We start from the raw sequence: 25,321 nt of genomic DNA, 5'->3' as shown, positions 1-25,321 counted from the left end.
AGTGTTTTGAGCATTGACCTGTGAACTGAACTAGGTTATGGTTGGATTCTCAGTCAGGGCACATAGCCAGGCTCAATCCCTGGTAGGGGGTATGCAGAAGGCAGCTGATCAATGATTCTCTCTCATGAATGATATTTCTCCCTTCCTCTGAAATAAAAAAAAGTATATATATAAAAACCAGAAGGGTGTGTGTGTGTGTGTGTTTTCGTTTTCAAGTACCTTATTCCTTTAGATTACTGGTAACTTTTTTCGTCCAGATGTATGTAGGTAATGAAGTACAAATAGGTATAGTTACAGGGTTCTTAGTTTTTGTTTGTTTGTTTGTTTTAATATATTTTATTGATTTTTCACAGAGAGGAAGGGAGAGAGATAGAAAGCTAGAAACGTCGATGAGAGAGAAACATCGACCAGCTGCCTCTTGCACACCCCCTACCAGGGATGTGCTCGCAACCAACGTACATGCCCCTGATCGGAATCGAACCCGGGACCTTTCAGTCCCCAGACCGACGATGCTCTACCGCTGAGCCAAACCAGTTTCGGCACAGCGTTCTTAGTTTTAATGATGTTCTATGATTTGATATCTACTGGCTACTTGACCTATGATATCCAAAGTCTCCAGGATGAAATAAAAACCAGGAGGGGGGGAAGAAAAGCCAAAGATATGACCTAGAAAGCTATTGGGATAAACATAATGAGATGATAAAAATCTAGATTAAAGTGACTGTAAAATAATTTCAAAATTCTACATTCTGATGGAATAGATAACTAACTACCTTAGAGACTAAATGCAAATTCCTTCAAGTTCCATGAAAGGATCTAAAAGTCAGTCTAAAGCTGGAGATAACAGACCTAACATAGTGACTTAATGGTGATAAAAAATCATCCTGGTGTCCAGAGATCAGCTAAAGTGTTCTGAAACTTACAAAGAAATGGAAAAAATAATAATGTAGAACCAATTATTTAATTGTTAAGAAGCAGTAGCTACAAGCTCTAAGAAAATGTTATGTCACTGGCTAACAGAATTGAATATTAGGACTAAAGTATCTTATGTAGGCCTTGTTAAATCAAAGTTAAGCAATCAGAACTTAAATATAACAATTATCTATGAAACATTTTGTAATTTATAAAGTCCTGTCATATATATTAGTCTTATGCTAAACCTACAGGATAGCCATTACTGTTTTTATTTCATACTACCGTGTTTCCCCGAAAATAAGACCTAGCGCATGGAAAGATAAGATATCCCCTGAAAATAAGACCTAGCACAACTTTGGGAGAAAAAATTAATATAAGACACTCTTATTTTCGGGGAAACAGGGTAGAGGCCCAGTGCACGAAATTGTGTGTGTGTCTCAGCCCAGCCTGCACACTCTTCAATCCAGGACCCATCAGGGGATATCCAACTGCCGGTTTAGGCCCAATCTCCATGGGACATGGCCCTTGTAATCTGGGGCCACTGGTTTTTAACTGCTCTGCCTGCCTGCCTGCTGGCCTGATTACCCCTAACTGTCTGCCTTGCCCCTGCCACTGTGGCTTTGTTCGGAAGACATCTGGTCTATCTGGCCAAATAGCATTATTAACCTTCTATTAGTATAGATATGATGAAGCTGAGGTTCAGGAAAGTTCACAGAAGGGTTAGACTAAAACTCAAATCTGTTTCATGAAATTATAATCCCACAATTCTTTCTAATAAAATTTCAGTGGATAATCTCATTAGTTATAAAATTATCCAAACAACTTTGTCTATCAACATTTCATCTTTTAAAAAATATATATATTTTTTATTGATTTCAGAGAAAGAAAGAGACAGGAAACATCAATGATGAGAAAGAAGCACTGATCCATTGATGGCTGCCTCCTATATGCCCCACACTGGGGATTGAGCCTGCATGAGCCCTGACTGGAAATCAAACCTTGACCTCCTGGTTCGTGAGTCCACACTCAAACACTGAGCCATGGCGACCAGGAAACATTTCATCTTAGAATGAAGTGAAATTGTTAAATAAAAAAGAGATATGATTAAGCAAATATAAAAATAATTCTAAAATTTCAGATAATATAGCATTATTAAGCTTAAGGTATTTGCAACACATTGTTCCAATAAACAATTTGTATAAAATTTAATCTTCTGAAGAGAAAAACAACATAACTTTCCAGCAAAATCTTACAAATATTTGTTCAAACTTAAAATCATTAATCTTGCTGAATTAAGATGTTAAGAGAAAACCAAATTACTTTTTGCTCATACTGTTGACTTTTTAAAAAGAATTTTGTACTAGCTTAACTACAAATAAGATTAGAGCTGATTTAACAATTCTTGTCTCATAAGTAGTTTTTCTTACTAATTAGAAACACAAGATCACATGTTCTGCTCAGAATTACACAAGGAGGTATTTAAATGAAAGGAAATGAAAGAAAACATTTTAAAGTGAAAAAAAAAACACATAATAAACAAATAGAAATTGCATAAATCTCTCTTTACTACATTTTTACATCCAGAAATAACACTGCCATTCTTGGATTTCCCTAGCCATGAGATGGGAAGAGGGGGGAATCACATTTTTAACAATTAAAACAAGAATATGTGATTGGTAGAATTTCTTAAGATAAATCCCCTAATCTCTGCCCCCCCACCCACCACCAATTTCCCCCACCACCACCAATTCCCTCAAGGACCATAAGGATTCCCATTTTCTTGCTTTAATTTCCACTATTTCCTCTGTTTACACTGTCCCTTCTCTCTTCTTTTAAAAATTCCATACTATGTTAAAAAACTTGTGGCAATGGAATATAACAATATTTTTTCAATTACTAATATAGTCATAAAGATAATGATCAAATATTTGGGATTTAATACATAAAAGTATTTATAAAATAATACAACTGTGGCCCAGTCACTTTTTTCCTTCTCTGAACCACTCATCTGGCACTTAGTCAAGTATTCCTCTATAACTTTTTTAATACTATTATTAAACTGTACAGCAATTCCATTCTTATTCTGTCATTTAACTTATGTGTGTATACATTTAGTCTTACTAAATACATTTTAAACACATTTAAGGCTAGGCCTGTGTATTATAATTTTACATATACGCCAGAGGCTAGCAGAATTTTGTCTATATATCAGGTGTCCCGTAACTTAGAGAGTTAATAAATATTTTATTTTACCTGTTATGGTTTATCATTTCCTTTAAAAAAAACTCATGAGTATCATTTCCTTTAAAAAACTCATGAGTGAAATTAAAATTGAAAACTCAAGCTGTTTTCTTTCCCAGTGATTAAATGATAACACCTAGCTATTTAAAACGTCAATTTCCACTTCTACCCAACATATGGATGGCATAATACTATCACGTACTCCTTTAACTAAAATTTCCAAAATAGTACAATAGCACATAACACCATTCACAATTAAGAACTCTGATGTTATAGCACACTCTAGTGATCAACTACGAAATCACATGTCCTTAAAATTTTAGACTTCTATAAAAATATGTATCCCTGCCCTGGCTGATTTGGCTAGATTAGTTGAGCGTTGTCCCATGCACCAAAAGGTTGTGGATTCGGTTCCAAGTCAGAGCACAAATCCAGGTTCAATCCCCGATGGGGGTACATACAGGAGGCAACCAATGGATTTTTGACATTCCACCCTCTTTGACATTCCACCCTCTCTCTTTCTCTCTAAAATCAATCAAAGCACATTTTAAAAACATTTATCCAAAGAAAATAAGAATTTTTAACGTATAGTTGCAATATTTAAAATATTTAAAAATGAACTTAATACTTCATACATCTAAGGAATACAATATCACTTGCTATATTACAAACGTTACTTGAGGCAGAGGTATAATTTTATTTCATTTTTCCTGTCATTCAAAAATGCTCACTGAGCTCCTACTAAATGCTAGGAAACATTCTAAGTACTGGTGATGAGCAAAAAGATCAATCTTCCTTGCTGTCACTGAACTAGGGTTGAATATATAGACATTAAATACTTGTAGCAGAAAACATAAAACAAAGAGTCCTACTGAAAAGTGTGATGAGTGAGAAGTGCACTGAGGCCATACATAACAGGAACCTAACCCAAAAAGGGAAGTCAGACTTTTCCAAAGAATATGACTGAACAGAGACTGAAAGAAAGTCAAGAGTCAACGAGTGAAGGGGTAGGTAGGTAAATAAAAAGGAAATGGCCCGGCCTGCATGGCTCAGTGGTTGAGCATCGACCTATAAAACAGGTGATGGCTCTGTTACCAGTCGGAGCACATGCTGGAGTATGTGCTGGAGTTGCCGGATTGATCCCGTGTGGGGCAGGTAGGAGGCAGCCTATCAATGATTCTCTCCCTTCCTCTCTGAAATAAATAAAATTGTATTGAGAGAGAGAGAAATGGCATTCGAGAAACTAAGAAAAGGCCAAGATGACTAGAATACAGAGATCATGTTAAAAGATAAAGAGGTTGGCACGAGCATATTAGAATTCTAGCTGTTATCTTAAGAGCAGTCAATTCTGCATTTTAAAGAGAACATACTGGCTCAATATATTGAAGGAAAGGAAGAAAGGCTATGGCAGGACCAGTTAGGAGGCTTACTCAGATGACCAGGTGAAAAACAGCAAGTCTGAATGGGGGTGACAGCAGTAGATATAAAGTTTAGTATATGAATTTGAGAAATATCTATATAATAAAGAGGTAATATGCAAATTGACCCTCATGCCCTCACACAAGATGGCCAGCCAATGGGGACTGGATGAGATGAGCTGGACATGCCCGGGAGCTGTCCCACAGTCCCTCCCCGACCCTGATCGTGCACCAGTGGTGTCCCCTTTCCGGCCTGCACCCTCTTGCAATGTGGGACCCCTTGGGGATGTCCGCAGGCCAGGCTGAGGGACCCCACCAGTGCACAAATCTATCCACTGGGCCTCTAGTAAAGTGATATAAGAAAATGACCTGTAATTGAACTTCAAGTACAATGAGTCACATAAAGTCTATGGTGTTGGCAATATGGAGGTCACTGATAAACTTAGCCTGAATTGTTTGTTTAGCAATGGGACTGGAAGCCAGAATATATTATGAAGTGAGTGGGAGCTGACAGCTCTTTGGAGAAATTTGTCTGTGAAGGGAGTAGGGGATTAGTAATAGGACAAGTGCCAGAAGAAAGTGTGGGGGTTGAGTGAGGAGCTGATTATCTTACTCAGACCACATGAGCATATTCAAAACCAAATGGGAAGGATCTACTTAAAGGAAAAAGGCTGTATAACCACAAGAAAAGAGAGGCTTAATTCATAGTTGAAGGATTCTGAAGTGTAAAGTGTAATTATTCTAAAGTATAATATAGAAGCTAAGGTGTAAGTATTAGCTTTAGATGGAAAGGATAACTCTTCTACTGCAAAACAAAAAAGGAGGGTAAGATGAATACTAATAGAGGCAGATTTGTGTGTCTCATCGTAGGCAAGTAAAGAAGTTAGATTTCTTTCTATTTGAAAAGATGGTCTACAGGATATCAATCATTATACATCTTACAAAACCAGTGATATTCTTAAGTTTTTCTTATACAAAAAATACTATATATTATATTCAGAGAATAACCAAATTTTAAAAATTCTTCTAATTAAAAAAAAATTGCCTGGAATAGATGTACTTAATGAAATATTTTAATAACTTTTTTTAAATTTTCAACTACAGTTTACAGTCAATATTATTTTGTATTAATTTCAAATATATAGCACAATGGTTAGAAAACCATGTACTTTACAGTTATTATAGCATTAACTATATTCCCCATACTGTAATATACATCTCTATGACTATTCTATAACTACCAATTTGTACTTCATAATTCCTTCATTTTTTTCACGCAGCACACGAACCCTGCCCTCTGTCAACAGTCTGCTCTAAGTCTATTTCTGTTTTGTTCTTAGATTCCATATATAAGTGAAATAATATGGTATAGGCAGTCCTCAGGTTACGTTGCGCCGTAGGAACGATCTCCAACATAACCTGAGGACTGCTGTATTTTTCTGTCCGATTTCACTCTTTTTTATGGCCACGTAGCATTCCACTGTTTTTATTTACCATAGCTTTTTTATCCACTTATCTATTGATGGCACTTGGATTGCTTCTATAGTTTCGCTATTATAAATAACATTGAAATGAACATAGGGTTGCATATATCCTTTCAAATTAGTGTTTTCTTGGATATATTCCCAGAAGTGAAATTGATGGGTCATAAGGCAATTCCACTTATCTTTTGAGAAACTTCCACACTGTTTTTAATAGTGGCTGGACCAATCTGCATTCCCATCAACAGTGCACTAGGGTTCCCTTTTCTCCACATCTTGCCAACATTTGTTGATTTACTGATGATGGCTATTCTGACAGGTGTGGTTTTGATTTGCATTTTTCTGATGATTAGTGATATTGAGTATCCTTTTATGTCTATTGGCTATCTCTGTTTCCTTTGGAGAAATGTCTACTCAGGTCTTCTGCCCACTTAACTGGGTGGTTTTTCTGGTGTTATCTGGGTGTTTTATACATTTTACCTTTTCAGATATATCATTAGAAAATATCTTCTCCCACCCAATATGTTGCCTTTTCATTTTTTTGGTTTCCCTTGCTGTGCAAAGCCTTTTAGTTTGATGTAGTCCCATTTGTTTATATTTTGTTTCCCTTGCCCAAGAAGTTATGTCAGAAAAAAAATGTTGCTAAGAGAAATGTCAGGGATATTACTACCTATAATTTCTTATAGGAGTTTAATGGTTTCAGATTTTACATTTAAGTCTTTAATCCATTTTGAATTTATTCTTGTACTAGGGGCCCAGTGCCCAAAATTCATGCACTCCAGGGGGGTGGGGGGTCCCCTCAGCCCAACCTGTGCCCTCTCGCAGTCCTGGAGCCCTCGGGGTACATCTGACTGATGGCTTAGGCCCGCTCCCCACGAGAAGTGGGCCTAAGCCATCAGTCAGACATCCTTAGTACTGCCACAGAGGCAGGAGAGGCTCCCACCACTGACGCTGCGCTCACCAGCCATGAGCCCAGCTCTGGCCGAGCAGTGCTCCTGCTGTGGGAGTGTACTTGCGGCTCCTGAGTTGAGCATCTGCCCCCTGGTGATCAGTGCACATCATAGTGACCAGTAGTTCCAAACAGATATAGGATAGAGTGTAAGAGTGTAAGAAGATATTTTAGTTTCACTTTTATGCATGTATGTTTCCAATATTCCCAACACCGTTTACTGAATAGACTGTCTTTCACCCCATTGTATATTATTGCTTCCTTCACTGTAGATTAACTGACTGTATAGGCCTGGGTTTGTTTCTGGGTTCTCTATTCAGTTCCACTGATCTTTGTGTCTATTTTTATACCAGCACCATACTTTTTAACTATAGTATTTGATATCAGATAGTGTAATATCTCCCACTTTTTTCTTCTTTTCAGATTTCTCTTGGCGTCTTTTGTGTTTCCATACAAATTTTTTAATTATTTGTTCCTGTTCTGTAAAATACACAATTGGTATTTTGATAGGAATTGTGTTGATTGTATAGACTGCTTGAGGATTTATGAACATTTTAATTATATTCTTCCTATCCGTGAGGGCAGAATATGCTTCCATTTATTAGTAATCCTGATTGATTCCTTTCTTCAATGTCTTATAATTTTCTGAGGACAGGTCTATTTTAAAACATTATGTGTACAAGTGGCACTTAAATGTAGTTACACAAACATTTAAGAGATTACATGTATGCATTTAAAATTTGAAACATCTTTTAAAAGCATACAGGACTTTAAAAAAACAGGGTCAAAATTAGCTAGACAAAAAAAACTGGAAACACCCAAATGTTCATCAATAGACTCAGATTGTTTTCTATCCATAAAATGAAATACTTCTCAGAAATAAAATGTAATGAACCATTAATACACATAGCAACTTGAATGAATCTCAATATATATGCTGAGTAAAAAACTTTTTAAAAACATAAATACTGAATGATCCATCGACACAAAACTCCAGAATATACTAGCTAGTCTGTACTAACAGAAGAGGTTAGCAATTGCATGGGAGGGAGAAAGGGATTACTAAGAGGAATGAAAGGGAGAAAGGGATTACTAAGAGGAATGAAAAAAATTTCTGAGAATGAGTTATATTCATTGTGATTGGTGAGAATGGTTTAATGGTATATTTACATGCCAAAACTTCCAATTATATAAAGTTACAATAAAGTAGACATGTTAATTCCAAATGTATAAAAATATGCCTCATAAATATTTAAAGATAATTTCAGATCATAAAACCACTATAGAAGATTTTAAGGTAGAAAATGTAAGGTAGAAAATGTAAGTTTATTTTATTACCTTGCAACTTTTGGAGCCTGGGGATTTTCAATTCCTTTAAAACAAACTTTTTTTACATGATCTCCTGCACTATGCCCAGTTATGGATTTTTTTTCTTCTATAAAATCCCGGAATGAATGTAGAGAAGATCCCCTATAAGATAACAAGACGTTATGTTAAAATATTCATTTTTTTAAAAAGCTGCTCATTGCTTAAAGGTAAGAATATATACCAAAAATTTTATAGTTGTATACATTAAAGTTTTTAATGCAAAGTTGGAATTTTTTGCTATTAACTATGGTGAACTAATCAAAATTATGTGATAAGAATGAATAACAGTGATATTAATAATAGCTATTACAACTATATCTCAGGTAACAACAAAAACTATGCTCACTAAATTAAATTTAGCTCAGCAGAGGAAACATTACTTCTGCTAAATAATGCTGATAAATTTTACTTCTTGTTCTGATTGCTAGTTGCACAAGATTATTCAGTTTGTGAAACCTCATCAACCTATACACTACTAAGTGTATATATGTTTGAATAAAAAGTCATTTAAAATTTAAACCTAATTTTACATGGATAGAATAGAGGAAATAAAATGTAAGTTGATCTATAAAATAAATTACACCCAACATAGGTGTAATAGTTTACTTTGAGTATTAATTAAATAATAATTAAAAAAAACAAAAACAGGCAAAACATTAAAAATTACCTATACAGATTTTAGCTTCCAAAGATTTCACACTTAACTTTTTTTCTACCTATCAGTGTTTTACTTTACAATCCTTTACAGGGTGGCAGTCAAGATTAGGCACACAGGCTCTGTTGCTAAACTGAGTTCAAATCTTGGCTCTGTCATACACTAGCTTAGACCTTGGGAGGTTATTTAACCTCTATGCTTCAGTTTCCTCATCAATAAGATAGTTATACTAATACCATCATAACAGTTCTTAGGATCAACTATTAATTTATGTATTTTAAACAGTACCTGATTCAGAAATGCTATGTAAATCTGCTATCCATAATTTTCACATTTAACAAAACTAGCTTTATTTTTAAGAGAAAAAGAAAATAAAAACACAGAAGTTCTGACATGAATAAATATAATCAGTTTATAGACTTAAAGAGATACTATCTCCTTCCTTCCTAAAATCTGACTTGGAAAAATTAATTCAAAAAGACACTTTAGTTATTATTTTGTCTTTTTTTAGTTGTTATTTTGTACACTGAACTACATTGTATTCTTAACGTCATTTTCAGAACCTAATAAGTCACAATTATGAACAATAATATTCTAATTTTAATTTTCCCCCACTCTTATTTACTCAGAAAATAAAATCACCAGGTTAATAAGTGAACAAAATGCTAACCGGATAATTCCCAAAAAAGTTAAATACATACTTTTAGCATACCATAAAATCCACATCCAGATTAAGTTCATAAACTACAGGATAGGGCAACAAGTAGGTTTACCGTTATTCATATGAAAAATACAAGAATAAACTTTCAAGTACTCACAAGTATAAACCTACCCTGTATCTGGGGCACCTTATCAGAATCAAGGCCTTTTAAATTTCTGTATCTTGTTTGAATAACTTATTTGTACACCTACCTCTGACCAAACCATATTTGCAAAAGACTTTTGCATGCATCATCTCATTCAATTCTCACAATAACAATCCTGACAGAAAAGTATTTTTTCATCATCACAATAAAGTACAACCAAAGTTCAGAGATTTCAACGATCGTAAAATCACCAGAGATAAGGCAGAACTGGGAGCAAAACACAATTCTTAATAACCCCAAAACTCATACTTAGTCATCCCTTCAATAAGAAATCAAGACAACAACATTCCTTATTAAGTGCCAAAGATGGGAGGAAAATGATGATTCATATTTTGTTTTATTAACATACAAAGTAAGCATCCATTCATAACAAAATTAGCTAAAATTTTTTTACCAAATTTCTATTTACTCAACATTAAATGAACATAAACTACTTCACGTAAGATTTTTCTTTTTTAAAAAAGTCATTAAAAATTTAATACGTTAAGGAAATCAGTTAATCATATGAACGTATTACAAATTAAGTTACTATTTGTTTATGTAATATTGATAAGTTACTATTTGTTTATGTAATATTGATGATGCTGTGTTAAATGTGTTCCATCTATTACCTCCTGTGAAATAGAAACTATTTTTAGCTCTGTTTATAAACAAGAAAAGTAAGACAGAGAAAGGTTAAATAACTGATCTAAGTTCACAGTGCTACCAATAGCTCTACCAATTAAATCCAGGCAAGGCTCACTCCAGAACCCCAGCCAATCACTATACTCTACTGCTGTATCCACATTTAAGTCATTTACCCTAAGTAAAATCTTAGCTCATTATGACAGAAAATTTCTTTATGGATATGTATCAGCAACATGGCCTACTAAAAATACTTCAAAAAAAATTTACCAGTGACTTTAAAATGTCCCCAAAATACATATATACACACACACACACACACACACACACACAAAAGAACACTCCCCATTGCCTTCCCAGTTCCTAGGTATTTCTACTAGTAAACAGGGTAACTATGGTGTAAAGTATTGTATCATTAGTCATTTGGGAACATGCTGGCAAACTCTTGCTAGAAAATCTAAATGTCTCCTATATAAGCAATTCACATCTCAGAACACAAAAACTTCACAATAATGTGTATAAAAAACACAAGTTGTCAGATTCACCATAATGGTAATTCAGGGACTTCTAGATGTGGTAATCTGTACCCTATACCCTAAAAGCTTCTTTTTTTTTCTTTTTCTTTCAGTTATAACATTTCCTTAAGAGTAAATATAGGTAACAGTATTTACAAAAGAACAAAGTTACAAATTCACTAATTATGCACTGTAGTTATCTATCAAATGTCTTACACAGATTTCTTCAAATGAGTTCTATTATTCTCTCCACTATCAAGCCATACTTTGAAAGTGTCTGATTTCCTATGATTTCACTTTTCTAGACACTTTCAAACTCATAGGCTCTGGCCATTTTCCATAATAGCAACTAGAGGAAATTCACGGAGAAGCATTTTTAGATATTTTTATCCACACAAAAATTTAATCAAGATTTGTTTCTCAGTTAAAGCAGCCCTAAAATTAGGCTAACTTGTGATTTGCTAATGAATTGTGCATTAACCTTAATCCTATATAATAAAGAGGTAAATGCAAATTAACCCTCAGGCCCTGTCAAGATGGCTGCCTACATCCAAGCCGGCAGGGGGTAAGGGATGACCAAAAACTGAACAAGCAGGCTATGTGAGGTGACCAGGCCGGCAAGGGGGTTAGTGAGGGATGACTTAATGATAATTATTTACATTTATACTAAATATAAATATGTTCTTAAAATTTCTAACAAATATTTTCTCATCTGTGCCATTAACTTAGGATAAAATTTTCATAGCCAACAATAAATTATATGTAAATAAATTTATATATATTGTTTATACATATATATTGACATATATCTTACATACTTATTAAGTTACCTCAGCCCACTATTAAAAGTATAAATAAAAGCAATACATAATTTCAAAAGAATTTATGAGAAATGAACTTTAAAGATCCTTCAGATACCAAAACTGTGGTTGCAAGAAATCATGAAAAGGGCATAAATTTTATGGCAATTCAGATACTTCTCACTTTGATAAGTCAGAACTAAATTAATTATAATTTTTCAGTTAAGATGAAATTTCTTGGTACCCTAAGAATCATTATTCATTTGTTTGTATTTAAATGTATAATAAACATTACTTTACATGTGATAGCCACCAAATTAATTTTCAAGGAAAAATAACCTGTATATATTTGGGCCAAATTTTTTTGGCATCTTTCTTCCCATTTTTAGAATTTTCTTTAATATGCCATAATAAATTTCTTTTGAAACTTAGTCTCTTCAACATGGGAATCTGACCTCATGTTGCTAATAATTACTGGGGAAATTTTTTTCCTAAATTTGAAAATCAAACTCTGAAGTTTCAAATAAATTACTACCTTAATCCCTTTCCCTGAAATCACATATACAGTGAACAGGCATGTCATCAGAAAGGCAAAAAGAATAAAGCAATAAGACAATAGTAAACTAAAACTAGTACTAGTTTTGGAGGATGGAAAAGAGCTAGAAGGATCACTAATGTAGTAGAAATAAATAAACCCTAATTGCCATCAAGTGGTGATACGATATAAAAACCCAAAACCTTGAAAAGGCTCACACATTGGTCTCATGTATAAAATCCTAAAGTAAGCATGAGGACGTAAACATGAAAAGTTCAGTTTACTTGTGGAGTAGTAGGGAATATCAGATATTTTCCCTATTCTCCCTGCTCAGAAGATTGCCCCTTCTTTATCCCACTAGAAGGAAAATGTGATTAAAAATCACTAGTAATAGAAGCCTACTGAATATTTGTTATGTTATCTTGACACTTCCCTTAACTGTCATCCTGGAAATTTCCCTTGGTTGTATCAATATATGCTGTGCACCTTCTAAATGCAAGGCACTGTTTTTGGTGGTAAGGCAATGTATAAGACTGATTTGGTCACTGCCTCTGCAGGGTTTAATGGGGTAGCAGTTAAAACATGTATTTTCCTTAATCAAGAGTATGAAAAAGACAAGCAAAGAATTCTCTAGATACTAAATATGTTATTTGAGAGAATTAAACCATTCTCTAAAGTTTTACATACTCTTTTTTACTTGGGCTTTCTTTCTTTCTGTGATCATGCTTTAGATCTACTAGTGGCTATAAGACACCAAATTAGGCCCATTGGTGGCATTCAAAATAAAGAGTTGTCTCCCTCAAAATAATTTACATTTTAATTGGGAAAAATATTTCCTCTCACACACAAAAAAAAAAATGGCTTTAGAGGAAGTGAAGGAATATTCCCCCTAAACAAAGGTAGCCTCCAAGATCCTTTTCAATGCTTGTGAGAAATAGTGTTCTGAATTCCTTCTTGCCCTTCACATTGTCAATCATTATGATGAGGAAAAAGTATGGGTAATCAATTCTAATTAGTTACAAAGAAAAGAGGGGAGCAGAAAGTATACTCTCAAAATTGCTATATAAGCTTCTGGAAGATTATTCCTACAAATGCTGCCATTTTGAGTAAATTCTAATGGAGAAAACTTATTCAATGTTATGTAAATGCTCCTGCTTAGAAACAATGACAAGTTTTGATTATATAATAATGTAAAAATATTTATGATGCACACAGGACAAAGAAATTAAGGTGGAAAAAAAAGTTTGTTCTAATAAAATTTTTCTATAATATACAGGTGTTGGCAAATGTAGATTTACAGCTGTTCATGTAGGTTCTGATTATTAAAAATAGCTTTAATTCAAAAGAAAGACACAATGCACTTAGGTACAATCTCATAAAAGTGCTCAAATAATTTAAAAATACAAGAATAAACTGTTTTGCATACTCACAACTGTAAGCCTTTTACCCACCCCTGTATATTATTTCTTATAAAAAATGAAAAACAGAATGCTTTCCCAATAAACATTGGTTAAAATACAAGAAAACCTTTAAACACCATGATGTCTGTCAAAACAAAACAAAACTTGTCTTTGTTTTTAGTTAAAACAGTTCCTTGGGAAATAAAGAGGAAAATGAAATATTTTAAAAGATGGGGAAATAAGACATAGAAGCCAAGAACTACTTTAAAAGCTAATAATGCACAGATTTATGCTTATTAAAAATTAGACCATACCACGCATGTGCTGGTTTTGAGGTTTTTGAAGGAGCAGTTAAAGCTGTTTCCATGCTATTCACTCCTGAATTATTTTCTTTGGTAGTCATTGCAATCATTTTTCGTTGTTTCTGAGAAAGTTTGACTCCAGAAGAAACCACTTTGCTAGAAATTAAGTTAAATTAATTAGTTTCACTACCTCTGCGAAAGTTCAATTCTGTAAGAAATAATTTTGCTACAAATTAAAATAAATCAATTAACATTAATTTCTGCTTAACGAAGGTTATAGGTAATTATGTTGCTTTCTCATTATCTGAAGTGGTTTTACTACTGAATCAACAGTGACAATTTCAGTTTATACTATCAATAATCAAGTAATACCTACACATGAGCTTTCCACTTACTAATGTATAACAATTGCATCAAAACTAGTCCATAATGATCATTTTAAGGGCAAGTTTCTGGCATTTAATACTGTATTTCACAAGAGTTGGACTATTAACCCAATTAAATCTTTAGCACACATTTAAGAAATATATATTGGTGCCAAAACTGGTTTGGCTCATTAGAGCGTCGGCCTGCATTCGATTCTGGTCAAGGGCATGTACCTTAGTTGCAGGCACATTCCCAGTAGGGGTGTGCAGGAGGCAACTGGTCAATGTTTCTCTCTCATCAATGTTTCTAGCTCTCTATCCCTCTCCTTTTCTCTCTGAAAAAAAAATCAATAAAATATGTATTTAAAAAAAAATGTATTGGAGGCTAAGCTAACTAGGAGAGAGCTTACAATGAACTTTAACATAAAATGAAAAAAATTAATAGGAAAAGTCCTGTAGGTCTTTCCAATTCTTTAGTGCATAACTACAACACAACATGGACTTTCCTTTTTTAAATGATTATTTTAAACAAACCCCAAATTTGTCTTTGGCGTAGCTCCACATTTTTGTCTATTTTCTTCAATTTGCATGATGGTTCTGAGATCCACAATAGGAGGGCTGACAGGACTAAAAGACATAAAAGTCACTTTACAATGTATTCATTTTTACATAAAGTTCTACCTCCAAACTTCACCAAAACTATAAATTATATATAAGGTTTATAATGAGAGGATAATTTAGATTGGCTTCATCAGCTATGGGCAATTTCAAAAAAGATATTTTGAATGAAAGCTAATTTTATACATACATAAATATTTAAATGCATCCAAAGTCATAATGGTAAGTAATATAACAAAACTCTTAAAGATTCATAACTTATCTGACACCATGAGAAAAAAAAAAATTCTACATATTTTTCTAACTTTACACCACGCTATTCATAAAACATGTTTTAAAAATAGTCTAGCCTAGCCAGTGTGCTTCAGTGGTTGAGCATAAACCCATGATCCAGGAGCACCTTGTCAGGGCGCATGCCCATGTTGTAGGCTTGATCCCCAATAGGGAGAATACAGGAGGCAGCCTATTAATGTTTCTTTCTCTTTCCTCTTCTCCCTTCCTCTGAAATCAATGAAAACATTTAAAAAAATGTTTAATAAAAGGTAGTCTAACAGTGATTAGAAGATACTTCTACATGTTCTTACAAATATTTACTTAGGCAAAAACATTTGAGACTAACTTCTAAAACTATCCTTAGATCAAGAAGTAACATACACTGGGATATAATAATCCATGTTCCAACTGTGCAAAACACAGTATATTTCAAAGTAATTACAGATATCACCCTGGTAAGTTAACTGACAGTTTAAGAATATTATAAACAGTAGGTATATAAAATGAAGCACAGTTCAATAAATGCTGAAAAAGAATACTGTATTTTAATATCTACTTCAGTTTTAAAAATTAACCTATATTTTATTCATATTTTTTAAATTTAGAAAATTTAAATTAAAAGCACAGTATAACATTAAGTGAATAGCCTCTAAAAATTAACTGATAACAATACAGTTTGTGAGATCTTAGATAACCCTTAATGTACACAAAATAAAATAAAAATGTAAGCCTACAAATGACAAAATGGTCTTCCTGAGTGGGATTTTTAACTAATATACTATCCTCTCCCATAAAAAGATATCGTCACTATTATGTGTGTGATAGTATTTACTAATACTCACTGATGACAATTAAACTGTCTGGAAAAAGGAGCCTATTTTATCTGGTTATTAATTTGTATGCATTAAGGTAATTTTCTGTGTATTATGTTAGAAATCTATCCAGTGAAACCTTGGTTCTCAAATTAAATTTGTTTTAGAAGGGTGTTCGAGAAGCAATTTGAAAATCATTTTTTCCCACTAGAAATAATGTAAACTAAATTAATCAATTCTAGACCCACAAATGATCCCATCTTAATCTTTCTTTTATATAGTACATGTCTCATGTACTTGCCTTAAAAGAAATCACTTTCAGCATTCTTTAATGTCTTTCATGAAGTCAGTTTGTGGTTGCTTTTTCACATACCATTGCCTCCGGTCACCAGCTACCTGCTTTTAATTTATTTAAATCAACAGGTCTTCCTTCTACCTCTTTAATTTCCGTTTGATTGTTGTTTTATGAGCACTTTAACACCCTTAGCAACATTAGCATTTTTGAGGACCTCTTTGTTTTAAAATTGTGCTAATCTTCGATTTTGCCACTAACAATAGCTAATCTTTAGATTGTAGCCACAGAGGTGGTTTTGTCATGCTGAAGTATCAGCATGAATGGATTGTCCTTAGCAAACTAAAACATTTTTTCTGTGAACAACTTGGTGTAAAAATGAGATTTGACTGCATTCATATTTTTAAATATGCTTCATTAAAAATATTCATTTGACTAAAAATGAATTATATGTTGCAGACTATGACAAAAAAATGAATTATCCTACCTGAAAGAGCCAGCAGCCCAACTAGAAGAGCTTGAACTATCAATTCTGTTACTCGGAATGGGCTGTGGAGCAGATATTTTAAGTATTGGTGATTTTTCCCATGGTTTTAAATCTTCTCTGAAATATGTAGGAGGTGTACCATTAACATATGGTTTCTTTTTCCCCTGGGAATAAAGAAACATTTAAAAAGTGATTTTAAAACATTTAAAAAAAGCAAGCTCCTAGCAGAGCAGCTAGTACTGTTGGCACTTAAATAAATTATCTTAAAGAGTAAAATCATCTATATTAATAAAAGCCTAAGTGACCATTAAGGTGGAACGATCAGAATGACCAGTCGCTATGATGCCCAATGGCCACCAGGGGGCAGACACTCAAGCAGGAACTACCCCCTAGGGGTCCCACAGGGCGCCACTCAGCCAGAAGCTGGGCTCATGGCTGTGAGCACAGCAGCAATGGCAGGAGCCTCTCCTGCCTCCTCTGCAGCACTAAGGAGCAGCAAGCAGGCAGGAGGTAAGGAGGGGGGGGGCGGTCCCACCTGTCGGCTTAGGCCCCCCTAAGCCAGCAGACAGACATCCCCCAAGGGCTCCTGGACTGCAAGAGGGCATAGACTGGGGGTCCTCTCCTCCCACCACCCTACTGTATGAATTTTGTGCACCAGGCCTCTAGTATGACAATAATCATCTAGCATTTTCAGTTCAGTTCTTCCACAGTTTAATGCCTTAACCAATTCTTAAATCAATAACTATAACCCAATAACTATGAGCGTTAGGAATAACTTTTAGGAAAACAAGTTTATATATTAAATCCCTATTTACATGAGAATTAAGCAAAAATGTTAATAAAATTGTTCAAATAAGATATGAAGCAATAACTTAAAAATAAAAGTCCCTGGCCAGGTGGCTCTGTTAATTGGAACATCTTCCCAATCACTAAAAGGGTGAGATTCAATTCCTGGTCAATGCACCTGTATAGGTTGCAATTTGGTCCCCAGTAGGAGAGTGTATGGGATGTTTCTCTCTCTCTCTCTCTAAGAATCAATAAAAGAACATATTCTCAGGTGAGGATTAAAATAGAATATTAGCCTGGCTGGCGTGGCTCAGTGGTTGAGCACTGACATATGACCCAGAAGGTCATAGTTCAATTCCCAGTCAGGGCATGTGCCCAGGTTGCAGGCTCGATCTCCACAGTGGGGCATGCAGGAAGCAGCCGATCAATGATTCTCTCTCATCATTGAGGTTTCTATCTCTCACCTTCTTCAAGTCAATAAAAATTACTAAAATGCTATTATAATTTTGTGTTCAGGTGAAGAAAATGAACTACTGCTGTTTATGATAACTCCATTACAGAAAGTATTGCTTCAGTTAACACCATGTGGAAGAAACTGCAGAATTTAAATATAAGCTTACATTCAAATCATTTTCCTTTGACAATTTTTAGGTGGTGTTAACTGACATTACACAAAAGAATTTCCAAATAACTTAGCTATAATATATTTTCCAATATGTACAGAGTTCCTATATTTTCATAAAGTGCTCAAAACAGCCATTAAAATCTTTAAATCTAGAAACATTATGCAAATTTGAGAAAACTAATGGCATATATTGTCATTAATTAGGTTTATTTTATTTTTACTTCAAAACACTGTCCTGGTTGATTTATATAATAAAATATAAACTGTCTATAAACCTAAATTTTGAAGTTAAGGAAAGAGTACATTAACAGACAAGTAAAAACAAACCTCAATTTTATCTGAATGAAATGCTGTTGTGAAATCAGGGGACTGTAAATCTCTAGGACTACCCACTCCTGCATAGCTTCCTTCAGAGTCTGATGTCAACAGTTCTGGAAGAGATTCCACAGAATTGGTCTTACCAGACTTTAATAATCCTAAAAGATAAATTTAAAAAATATATATGTATTACATCCAATAAATCAAATAAAGCCAAAAACTTCCACTTATCCAGACTAACATTTAAATTATAGCCACTCTACCAAAATCTTAATAATTCAAGCTAAAAAACAAACAAACTACATTTTAGAAAAATAGTTCTAATTATATACCAATTATGCAATAATCCCAAGGAAGACAGTTCTCTGGGAGCTGCTTTGGTTCAGTGGACAGCTTTGGCTTGCAGACTGAAGGGTCCTGAGTTTGGTTCCAATCAAGGGCACGAACCTCAGTTGCAGACTAGATCCCTACCCTAAGTCAGGGCATTTGCTGAAAGCAACCAATCAATGTGTCTCTTTCACATGGATGTTTTTCTTCCTCCCTTTCACCCTCTCTAAGAATCAATATCCTCAGGTCAGGATTAACAGAAAGAATGAAAGCAATTCAGAACTTTATTTTTCCAAATAAAAATAAAGACAAAATTAATAAACTTCAGTCCCTTGCCCTTTTCCTTTCACATCTCTTGTATAGAGGTATTTGCACCCTCACAGAGGAGAATCAGCCCCATTCTGTATGGGGGGAGCATCGAAGCCTTTATACCTCCCAGAAGCCCTGAAGCCAACTATGGTCTGTTTGAGGGTTTTCTTCTGCTTTAAAAAAAAAAAAATCTGTGGATTAAGAGCTATTTTTAGTTAGCTTGTTACCTAAAGGAAGAGCTGTTATGAAATCTATATACCATTTCTTCTCTTAAGCAGGCTAAATACCTGACTCCCTGCCATACCTGGTATCCAGAATCATTAGCTGGTCAGCATCATAGCAATAATGACAATAAAAAGTAAATTTTGCTTCAGTTCGTATTTCAAATTTAGTACAATCTAAATGAAGTAGCAAAATATCCAAAATAAACACCTTATATGGGCTGTAACTTCAAGTTATACAATTTAAAAGCAAATAAAGGACAGCAACTCTTATATATTTAAATAATTCTTTTATATATTTAAATAATTCTTTTATTCTTTTGAAAGTAAATCACTTTGATAATATATATGCCTTTTTTATGGTAATCACTGCTAAAATAGAGTTCCGAAATAACATTCAAGGTTTTGTTTTTTTACTACAGTATTTTAAATACTTTTCAGGGAGACAAATTTTTATCTAAAAGAGCATTATTTAATACTGAAATGTTTCTAAAAGTCAATCAGAAATAAATCTAATGAATCAATTGAATGATTGAAGTAGCCAACAATTGTTTGGGGTAAACAATATTTTTCACAGAATGTCTTTTGTCTAACTTTAAGATCAAAGCAAATAAATGTTAAGCTTTTGCACAACTGTCACAACTGTCTTTGATAAAATTTGCCTCATACTCAATTTTTTTTAACCTTTCAATCTGCCTTAAAAGTCCATCCACAGCTAACCAGTCTTCAGAATAAAATCAAAATACCTTAATTTGGCATAAAATATGCAATACCCTCCAAAATATGACCCTCTCCAACCCATCTTCTATCTGCACACAACCTATATGGCTGCGCCATGCTGAACTATATGCACAAGAAATGTGCAGTTCTTTCTATTGCCTCTAGGCTTGGAAAGATATTACCCACGTCTCTTAGTAGGTCCATCCGCCTCCTTTTCTTAACTAACTTCATTCTTCAAGATCCAGCTCAAGTATCACTTTCCTCTAAGAGATCCTTCCTATCTTCTCAGACTAGTTTCTGTGTCCCACAGCAAACGTCAGAGAACTTATCACAGTACTATCACTTTCTATAACCACCCTAACCCGAAGACAGTTTTTTTTTTTAATTTTCTATTTCAGCAGCCCCAGCAAATAGCATATAATAGTATTTAGTACATGTCAAATGAATTAGGTAAAGAACAGAGACATGAAAGATTAAATCCAGAAATAGATCCTAAGACACTTTCCACTAACCTGTAGATGGTAGGCTCTGAATAATATCTGAAAGGTTATAACCTCCCGAACTATCTGAACGTTTACGTGGCTTCTTTTTTGCTTTTGTTTTGGCCTTCTTGAACATACTTTCCCTAGGAAATAGAAAACATCAAAATCACTTTTTAAAAATGAATTAAAAATCAACAAAGAACTATGCATGTTGAAAAAACACATAAGGCCTGGCCGGAGTGGCTCCATGGTTGAGCATTGACCCATGAACCAGGAGGTCAAGATATATATCCCCAGTAAGGGGAGTGCAAGAGACAGCTGATCCATGACACTCTCCCTCTCTCTTAGTGAAATCAACTTTAAAAAAATAAATATATATATAACACACATAAGGATATGCATGCTACAGTCACATTTATCTTTGTGATCTAGAGCAAATTCCTCAACTTCACTGAACTCTGGTATGTTACTATTATTCTAACCGTAGCATTTCTGTATAAGTTAGAAGGTGGTACAAGAAGGTGGTACATGAGAAAATTCTTTGAAAAGTAAAATACTGAACATGTTCATATAAAAGCTATTATAAACTATAATCTTGAATGAGAAATATTTGCTGATAACTTTAAAGCATTTAAAGGAATACTTAATTCCCTAAATTAAGTATTATATTAGTAATCAGGAAAGAAAAAATAAAATTATCTATGAGGACTACAACTACCTTTCACTAAAAATTACAGATTTAATTCTATAACTTCAAGTTATACAGGTCTGCTATGAATACTATTATTTTGTAAAGGGTAATATGTCAATGCTAATAATTTTATTAAATTTTTAATATAATAACATGGCAGTTTGTAGATATCTGATGGAGATGTATGACAAGTATCCCAAATGCTAACAAACTCTAGAAAATGAATTAGAAAAAATGAATTAGAAAATGAATTAGAATCAGAACCCAAGAGCGGTTTTCAATGAGCTACTACACACACATACATAATACATTGCATATATGTAATAAATGACTTGAACAACCAAAGATTTTATGTCATTTACCATTTACCAAGTAGAACTAATTCTGTTAGCAGTTGATAAGGGAATGCAAAACATGAATTGGAAATTCTAAGCAGGGCTAGTCAAATGGTAGGTTTGTACTGGACATTATCTAGAATCAGGAATACTTTGCTGAAGGACTCCCTAATGTTGTCATTGTAGGCCATATCTCTTAAACCAGTTAGTTTCTCTATAAATCTAGTCTTCATACCAACATGGGGGAGGGACAATCACTTAGTTGAATGGGGTTCAGAAAGAAATCAATGCTCTTTTCCAAACTCAATAACTTGCTCTGATCTTTTTTTTTTTCCTCTCTCTTATCTTCATAAACCTGGTACCTACCTCTAATTCTTATGTCTTTCCAGAATTATATTTCAGTTTTTTTCTGCTCAGGAACTTCTTTCCAACTTCCAAAGCTGTCATCATCTCCTCACTGCTGTCTTCCCCTATTCTGCTCTGGGCTTTAGTGCACTATTGCTTTTTGTTTCTTTAACCTCAGCAGGGCTTGGGAAGGTAGTTAAGATAAATGCTGGAGAAGGTAGTTTAATCTGAAGGCTACAATCCTTTCATATATACAGGTAATTTTGTTATATCTGCAAATATTAAGTATTCATTTACTGTGTACTATACTAAGGCTAAGAATGAGCATAAATGCATGTCTTATGTTAGGTTTCTCAAATTTTTTCTTTCAATATCAATATGCAAGTGTCCAAGATCTGGAATGGGGAGGCGGGAAGAGAAGAAAAAGGAAACAAAGCTTACAAATTATTTTGTTCCATATTTATTTCTTCTTTCAAAAAAATATCTCCATCTTCTAGTTCCAAGTAGCTAATATCTGGTCCATCCTGATATGGTGTAATGACTCTTTTATCCATTGCTGGAATCTACAGAAAAAAACATGTCATCTTTTAAATACAAAATTTACAAAGAAAGATCTCTTTAAAAATTGATATAATATACCATTTGTTTTAAAATATATATTGATTTTTATATAGAGAGGTGATTTTTATACAGAGAGGAAGGAAGAGAGATAGAGAGTTAGAAACATCGATGAGAGGGAGTCATTGATCAGCTGCCTCTTGCACACCCCCTACTGGGGATATGCCCGCAACCAAGGTACATGCCCTTGACCGGAATCAAACCCGGGACCCTTCAGTCCCCAAGCCGACGCTCTATCCATTGAGCCAAACCGGTCCCGGCAATATACCATTTGTTTTAATATATAGTGACATTAACTAGAAAAAGCCTAGAATACCTAATGGCTTTCTAAATTTAAATCAAGGGTTTGATTAATAAAAGATTATTCCATTAAGGCATGGAGGACAAAAAAAAAAAAAAAAAAAAAAACCTTAACAGAAAAGCACCCCTTTATTAAAAATACTAACTATCCCTGAAGGGTCCCGGGTACGATTCCCTGTCAAGGGCACATGCCCGGGTTGCAGGCTCAATCCCCAGGACGGGGTATGTGGGAGGCAGCCAATCAGTGATTCTGTCTCATCACTGATGTTTCTCTCTCTCTCTCTCCATTCCTCTCTGAAATCAATAAAAATATTTTTAAGTGCAAATTAATCTATTTGTTACAGGAATCATGTAAACACATGTTTTTCATTGTCCTGACCTTTGGTAAGTACTAATGAATGTTCCTGAAGCTTTTAATAACTTTCATTTATGAAGAAATTAAAATATACTAATCATTAAATATCTTGAATTTCAATTATCCTATTTATTTATGGAATCTGTAAAGAAATACTAGAAGAGGTCAATTGGGGAAAAGACGGGGTATATGTAACACTCTCAACAATAAAGATTTTAAAAAATATATGTATATAAGAAGAAATACTAGGTCCTGTTTCCTAAAAGATCCTAAAATATTAGAATTCATTAGGAAATTATCCCACTGAGATGTCTGACCTAATATAATACTTTAGATGATAATATCAAAAGAACATAAACCTTACCATTTTTCGGTAAAATGCAGAAAGATCCTTCAAAACACCAACACTTAAAACATCAAGAGACCTAACAAGTAAGATACAAAATGTTATCTTAATACTTACGTAAAACCTGTCAAGGTTTTCAAATATGTAGAGATAATTTATTTTGCTAAATAAGTTATTTTTAAAACATTAATATCTAACTGCTACATATTCTTTTAGTAAGCATGCGTAGTTATATATTTCAATAAACATGAACACACTAGACAAATATATAAAACTCAAACTCTTAGAAAAAAATATTTTCTATTGTAATGAAATAGCAGGTACATATTCAACTTTCATTTTCCACAAATTATAATCCTTAATTATAGGAGTGCTTATATTGATAGAATATTTACCTATCAGGATACCTAAATTTTATCTAGCATTACCAACTAACTTCATGACCTTGAGCAACTCATATTACCTTTCTGGGTTTCAGTATCTTCCTGTGTAAAATGACAAAACATTAAACTGCCAAAATATTATTTCCTCTAAATTGAACCCTAAGAGGCAATTATTAAAAATCTGTTTAATAAAGCATTTTTATTCCAATCAGTTTTGGGATTAGTTTCATTAAAGATTATACACACTTTAAAGATCAGTTATCACCCTAACCAGTTTGGCTCACTCAGTGGATAGATAAGTGTGTCTGTTGGCCTGTGGATTGAAGGGTGCTGGGTTTGATTCTGGTCAAGAGCATGTACATTGGTTATGAGCACATCCTCAGTATGGGGTGTGCAGGTGGAAGCTGATCAATGTTTCTCATCGATGTTTCTAACTATCTCTCTCCCTTCCTCCCAATAAAAAAATCAATAAAATATATATTAAAAAGAAATTTTAAGTCAGTTATCAAAAACTGTGATTTATAATAAATTACGTAGGTCAAAATTTTCTTGATTCTTTACCAAAAAAGTTTTCTGGGTTTTCTCAGCTTTAATATAAAGATATAAACAGATTCTGCTTGGCCTGTGTGCCTCAGTAGTTGAGAGTCGACTCATGCACCAAGAGCTCCCTGGTTCAATTTAGCTGAGGCACAAACCTGGGTTGTAGGCTCAATCCCCAGTAGGGACAGGCAGGAAGCAGCTGATCAGTGGTTCTCTCGCATCATTGATGTTTCTCTCTCTCCCTTTCTCTTGCTCTCTAAAAATCAATTAAAAAATCAGAATCTAATTCATAGTTTTCATGAAATTAACTGTATCTAAGTAATACCTTTAGAATGCTACCTGGCACAATAGTATTTGTTATCATTAATACTTTTATTGTCATTATTACCATTAATAATTATTATGGCAGTTTTAGTTGTTGTTATTATAATGAGTAACACAAAATATATTAGATATCAAAGCTTTTAAAATGCAAACTGACACCAAGATCTCTAAACTCAAATTTGTGTTCACCAAACACTCATTTTTCTCACCACTGACTTTATAATGAATAAGTGTAATAAAATTTTGACTTTATTAAAAAAATATATAAATTCATTTCATTAAAAAAAAATCCAGTGCTAAAACAATTGAAAACAGAATATTACCAAGATCCCTCTAATTCTAAGATGTCTATAACTCCTAAATCATTAACATCAAATAAT

The 25,321-nt window shown here is 33.7% G+C and overlaps 1 protein-coding gene across 11 annotated transcripts in view; it reads right to left on the bottom strand.

Moving 5' to 3' along the window:
• The window catches only part of IBTK (inhibitor of Bruton tyrosine kinase), an 83,109-nt gene that overhangs the window by 5,143 nt on the left and 52,645 nt on the right, over nt 1-25,321 (bottom strand). For 7 of the 11 annotated variants that reach the window (XM_036415260.2, XM_045573329.1, XM_036415261.2 and 4 more), the window contains 8 exons: nt 23,713-23,773; nt 22,517-22,638; nt 20,735-20,847; nt 18,655-18,803; nt 16,917-17,080; nt 14,969-15,061; nt 14,082-14,225; nt 8,343-8,474 (listed from right to left, as the gene is read on the bottom strand). In XM_036415260.2, the coding sequence (XP_036271153.1) occupies nt 8,343-8,474; nt 14,082-14,225; nt 14,969-15,061; nt 16,917-17,080; nt 18,655-18,803; nt 20,735-20,847; nt 22,517-22,638; nt 23,713-23,773 (978 nt within the window). Of the gene's footprint in view, nt 1-8,342; nt 8,475-14,081; nt 14,226-14,968; nt 15,062-16,916; nt 17,081-18,654; nt 18,804-20,734; nt 20,848-22,516; nt 22,639-23,712; nt 23,774-25,321 lie in introns of those variants that run through there. The other 4 variants (XM_036415262.2, XM_036415263.2, XM_045573331.1 and 1 more) reach the window with 3 other exon arrangements.

Source organism: Pipistrellus kuhlii, unplaced genomic scaffold (genome assembly GCF_014108245.1).
Source record: "Pipistrellus kuhlii isolate mPipKuh1 unplaced genomic scaffold, mPipKuh1.p scaffold_m20_p_5, whole genome shotgun sequence".
NCBI lineage: Eukaryota > Metazoa > Chordata > Mammalia > Chiroptera > Vespertilionidae > Pipistrellus > Pipistrellus kuhlii.
The sequence above is the reverse complement of the archived record's forward strand: the minus strand, read 5'-3'. Positions and strand labels throughout refer to the sequence as shown.